At 66.7% G+C, this 4,462-nt stretch overlaps 1 protein-coding gene across 1 annotated transcript; it reads right to left on the reverse strand.

Annotated features, from left to right (window-relative positions):
- Positions 1 to 1,224: 1,224 nt before the first annotated feature.
- Positions 1,225 to 4,352, reverse strand: LOC112124379 (SH2B adapter protein 1-like; the record flags this gene model as incomplete). The annotated part of the gene is made up of 4 exons (XM_024222892.3): positions 1,225 to 2,405; positions 2,775 to 2,871; positions 3,857 to 4,028; positions 4,135 to 4,352. Coding segments are annotated over 4 exons (506 nt in total), but the record flags the coding sequence as incomplete, so codon positions are not given.
- Positions 4,353 to 4,462: the final 110 nt, after the last annotated feature.

Raw genomic sequence — 4,462 nt, forward strand, 5'->3', positions numbered from 1 at the left:
GCCGGTGCCCCTCACTCCCAACTCGCAGCCCTTGCTAGCCCAGCCCTGCCCCCCCCAACTCTGCCGTTGCCCCTCACTCCCAACCCGCAGCCCCTGCCAGCCCAGCCCTGCCCGATGCCCCTCACTCCCGACCTGCAGCCCCTGCTAGGCCAGCCCTGGGCCCCTCCTGATCTCCCATATGCAGCGATTCTGGTTTATTTGCTCTCGGCTCCGTGTCCCCGGGTGGAGGGGAGCTCCAGGGAAACCACAGGGACCAGCAGCTCCCCCTGGTGTTTCGATCCACTCCCAGGACCCACCTCCCAGGCCAGCCTGGTCCTCCCTGGTCCCGGCTGCCAGGTGGGGGGACCCAGGTCCATTGTACCTGGAGCCAGGGCAGGGCACAGAGGGGCTGCAGCTGGGAGCCAGCAGGGGCCTGCCCCCGTGTGATCTGCGCAGCCCAGGGGTGCGGGGGGGTGGGTTATCCTTCACTCCCCCCATGCCATTACTCACCCCCAGCAGCACCAGGGGGCAGGCCCCAGTGCTCCAGTCTGGGGCAGGAGGTATCCCCTGCTGTCCCCACAGGGGTCCCAGCTGAGCTAAGTGACCAGCTCTGGCCAGGGGTCAGCGCCACACGTTTGCACTGACCGTGCACCACCCGCTGCAGGCCCCCCCACAGCCAGGCTGCGGTACTGAGTGGGAGGGACAAGGCCAGGGCCCGGGCAGAGGGGGCTGCAGGCCCTCAGCAGCAGCACAGGCTCTGGAGGCCGGGGGGGGGGGCGGCGAGGCCAGGTCCCCGGCCAGGGCAGAGGGGGCTGCAGGCCCTCAGCAGCAGCACAGGCTCTGGAGGCCGGGGATTTACCCTAGCGGCTGGGGCTCGGCGGGTGTCTGGCCTGTACCCTCACGGTCAGCATGCCGGGGACTCTGGCCTGGGGGAGAGATCTTAGACCCCTCCCTTCCCAGCACTGGCCCAGCTCCCTGCGGCCTCTGCCCTGGGAGACACAGGGGAGTATTTATCCCCCAAGGGCCTGCTCCCACGCTCCCTTTAGCCCCCCCATGCCCAGTGGGGGGACATTTACTCCACCATAGTCACCCCACTCCTTTGCGAGCACCGTCCCCAGGCCCTTGGGGGAGGGGGGGTGTCTCACACTCCTTTGGCGCTGGGGTGGCCACTCCTGGGGGCAAGGCCAGTGCGGGGTGTCTGACGATCCAGCCCCCAGGGCACAGAAGAGACGGAGCCACTGCCGCTGCATTCGAGCTTTTCTTTCCCTCTTTTTCTTTAAAAGGTGAACGAGGTTCGTACAAACACCAAAAAAATGAACAAAAAACCAACAAACGGACCCCGGCCAACTAAAAACCAGACACGGCGGAGTCGGGGGCTGGGGTGGGGTCGGGTCCAAGGCTGGGTCGGGGGAGGATAGTCTAACTACTCCACAGTAGAAAAATAATTTTGAAAGGGGGCGAGGAGGGTGCGCCGTGGAGGGCGAGGGGCACTGCTGTGCAGGGTGAGACTAGGCAGGGAGGAGAGAACAGATGGGGGCAGCGCACAGGTTGGGGGACATACGAGGGGACAGACATATATAGTATCTTCTCTTTAATTTACTGGGGGGGTCCGTAAGGTGCGGCCAGTCGAACGTGGGGTGTGAGGGCCTGGCCCGTAGCCCTAGGCTGGCTCCGGGAGGTGTATAAATATGTTGCTTTGGGATGGGAGGAGGGAGGACAGGGCCAGAAGGGGGCTGAACGCCCTGGGGTCAGAGGTCACACTGGGGGATGCATGAGAATACATTCGGAGACTCGATACATTCAGTGACAGCGTGCGGAGCCGGGGGGGGGGGGGGGAAGGGACAGGCCCCCCTGGCCTGGAGAAGACCAGTCCCTTACTCCCCGTAGTGCTCTAGAGGCCCTGCCCTGTAGTGTTTCGGTGCCCAGCCCCTCTGCCAATGGGGGGGCGACGTACCTTCCTGCCCCAATGGGCTCTGTACCGCTGAGGCCAATCTTGTGGGGAGGGGAGAGGCTCAATGATCACATGTAAGGTGGGAGGTTGGGAAGCTGATTCAAGGGGGCTGGCCCCCCTCTCACGGGGCCCGGGGGCATACAGTGGGGCTGGGGCTCCCTTGAGGCAGGGCCCTGGGGTGCTCAGTGGGGCTGCCCCACCCCCAACGTGGCTCAGACGAAGGAGTACTGGTTGTTGACGGCCCGGGCATGCCCCGTGTCTCCCTCTGGCTCCTCAGCCTGGAGCTGCAGGAGCCGCCCCGTGGCCCCGTCCTCCGGGTCCCCTGTGGTGCCCCCTTCCTCCTCCTCCTCCGGCAGGGAGGGGTTGCCGGGGGCTGGGGCTTCGGGGATGAGCCAAGGGGGCTGCAGGGGCCCCCCCTCCGGAGCCGCGTGCCAGGATGGGGGCAGGGGGGGCCGGCTATGGGAGGTGATCGGCTCTGTGGAGACAGACAGACAGACAGACAGATGGGGTCAGGTGTTAGCTGATGCCCTTGACACTGAAATCCCAGCCCCCACCCCCCGATCAATAACAGGGTGACAGCCCCCCACTTCCCACATCAGGGACAGGGCCACACAGGAGGCTGTGAGGGCCAGCCTGACAGACCTGGGACCCCTCTCCCCTAGCAGCTGCTGCCCCCCCAACATCTGTAACGGCCCCCTGCCCGCGGGAGCTCTGAGGAATGGGGGTGAGCAGCGGCAGCTCACAGACACGCCCCCACCCTCCATGGATGGCATGATGGGCCATGGCGCACACAACAGACACTCACTCCCTCGGGGCCAGGCCCCCCGGCGCGGCTCACACTTACAAACAGTCATTCGCGCCGATGGAGACGAGGCCGGGCGAGTCAGGGCTGCGCTGGGTCGGCTCACAGGCGGCGGCTCGGCTGCCCGCCCTGTCCCTGCCTGCAGGGGTGGGGGGCACGAGGGGGGGGAAGACAGAGACGCCCGTCAGATACGGGGACAGACAGATGGACGTGGGGGGGACAGACGCGGATAGCCGCCCAGCCTGGGGGGGACAGACAAAGCACAGACGGATGGACAGACACAGGACAGGACACTGCCAGATAGGGCTTGGACAACCCCCTCTCCTAACACATCTGCGCCCCCCCTTCCCTTCCGACGGACCCATGCCCGCCTTCCCCAAGCACCTTCCTCCCTCCCCAACCGTACACGCACTGCGCCCACTTCCTTCCCCACCAAGCCGTATGCACGCCACACCCACCTCCGTCCTCCACCCCCAGCTGGACCCACGCACTCCCCCCCGCCCCCCGAGCCAGACGCATGAGCCCACCTCCCTCTGCCCCCCTGGACACGTGCACCTGCCTCCCCGAGCCAGACACAGGCGATGCCCGTCTCCCCCCACTGAGCCAGACGCATGCCACGCCCCCACTCCCCGCTGAGCCAGATGCATGCCACACCCCCCCACCTGCCTCCCTCCACACATTCCCCCAGCCCCAGATAGACACACGCCCTCCCCCACAACCACACGCATGCTTCCTCTCCCAGGCAGCAAGACTCAAACACACATTCCCCCAAGCCAGATGGGGAACAACCAGCCTGGGGCTTGGAAATGCCCCTCCCCTGACAGACACTCTCCAGACAGCCGGATGGGAACCCCCATGGCACGGAGACCCAGCCTTGCAGACAGACGGACAGAGAAGGAACAGCCAGCCCCATGGCTCTCCTCCCCCCCCCAGAGCCCACGGGGGAGCAGGCGGACAGGGAGCCTCCAGCCACGCCTCCTCCAGCCAGTTATGAATGAGCTGTGAGCCTCCGATGGAACTGCAGCTGATGTGCCCTCCCGGGCGCCCGGCACACCCACCCCACAGTGCCCTGGGGCTGCTGCCCCCCACCCCCGGTGCAGCAGGGCCCCCCGCCACGTTCTCACCATGCAGCCGCTGCGAGGCCACCACATAGCTAACCAGGGTGACGTCGCTGGAGCCGCCCGACTCCAGCGGGATGGGGTGCACTCGGAAGTGCTCCAGCATGTCGAAGATGGTCTGGAACCAGAGGTGCTGCACGCGGCACTGCCCATCCTCGTTCAGCGACAGGCGCAGGTGCTGGCGGGGGGAAGGGGAGAAGCGGGTCAGACCATGGCCACAGGCTCCGCGGCCCCAGGGCTCCTGGCCCTTCTCTGGGGATGGGTCCACGGGCTCGGGCACTCACCTTGGCCTTGCCCTGGAAATTGAAGGTCAGCACGTACTCCCCACGCCGGGTCTCGCTCTGTCGCACCAGGAAGACACCATGGCTGCTGGGGCCGCCAGCCAGGACCAGCTGGGCAGCCTTCAGCCGGGACAAGGTGCCGTGGAACCAGGGGTACTCGGAGAGGGGGTGCTCTGGGTCGCCCCCCCCGGGGTCCGGCTCCCCCTGGAACAGGAACGAGCCTGACACGGGAAAGGGGAGTGAAACAGCACATGGGGGGCATGGCTCCAGCACGCCCGACCTGCACCCCGCTCAGTCCCCGTCCCCGGCACGTCCCCCCGACCTGCTCCCC

Source organism: Terrapene carolina, unplaced genomic scaffold (assembly GCF_002925995.2).
Source record: "Terrapene carolina triunguis isolate 2854851 unplaced genomic scaffold, T_m_triunguis-2.0 Scaffold33482, whole genome shotgun sequence".
In the NCBI taxonomy this organism is placed as follows: domain Eukaryota; kingdom Metazoa; phylum Chordata; order Testudines; family Emydidae; genus Terrapene; species Terrapene triunguis.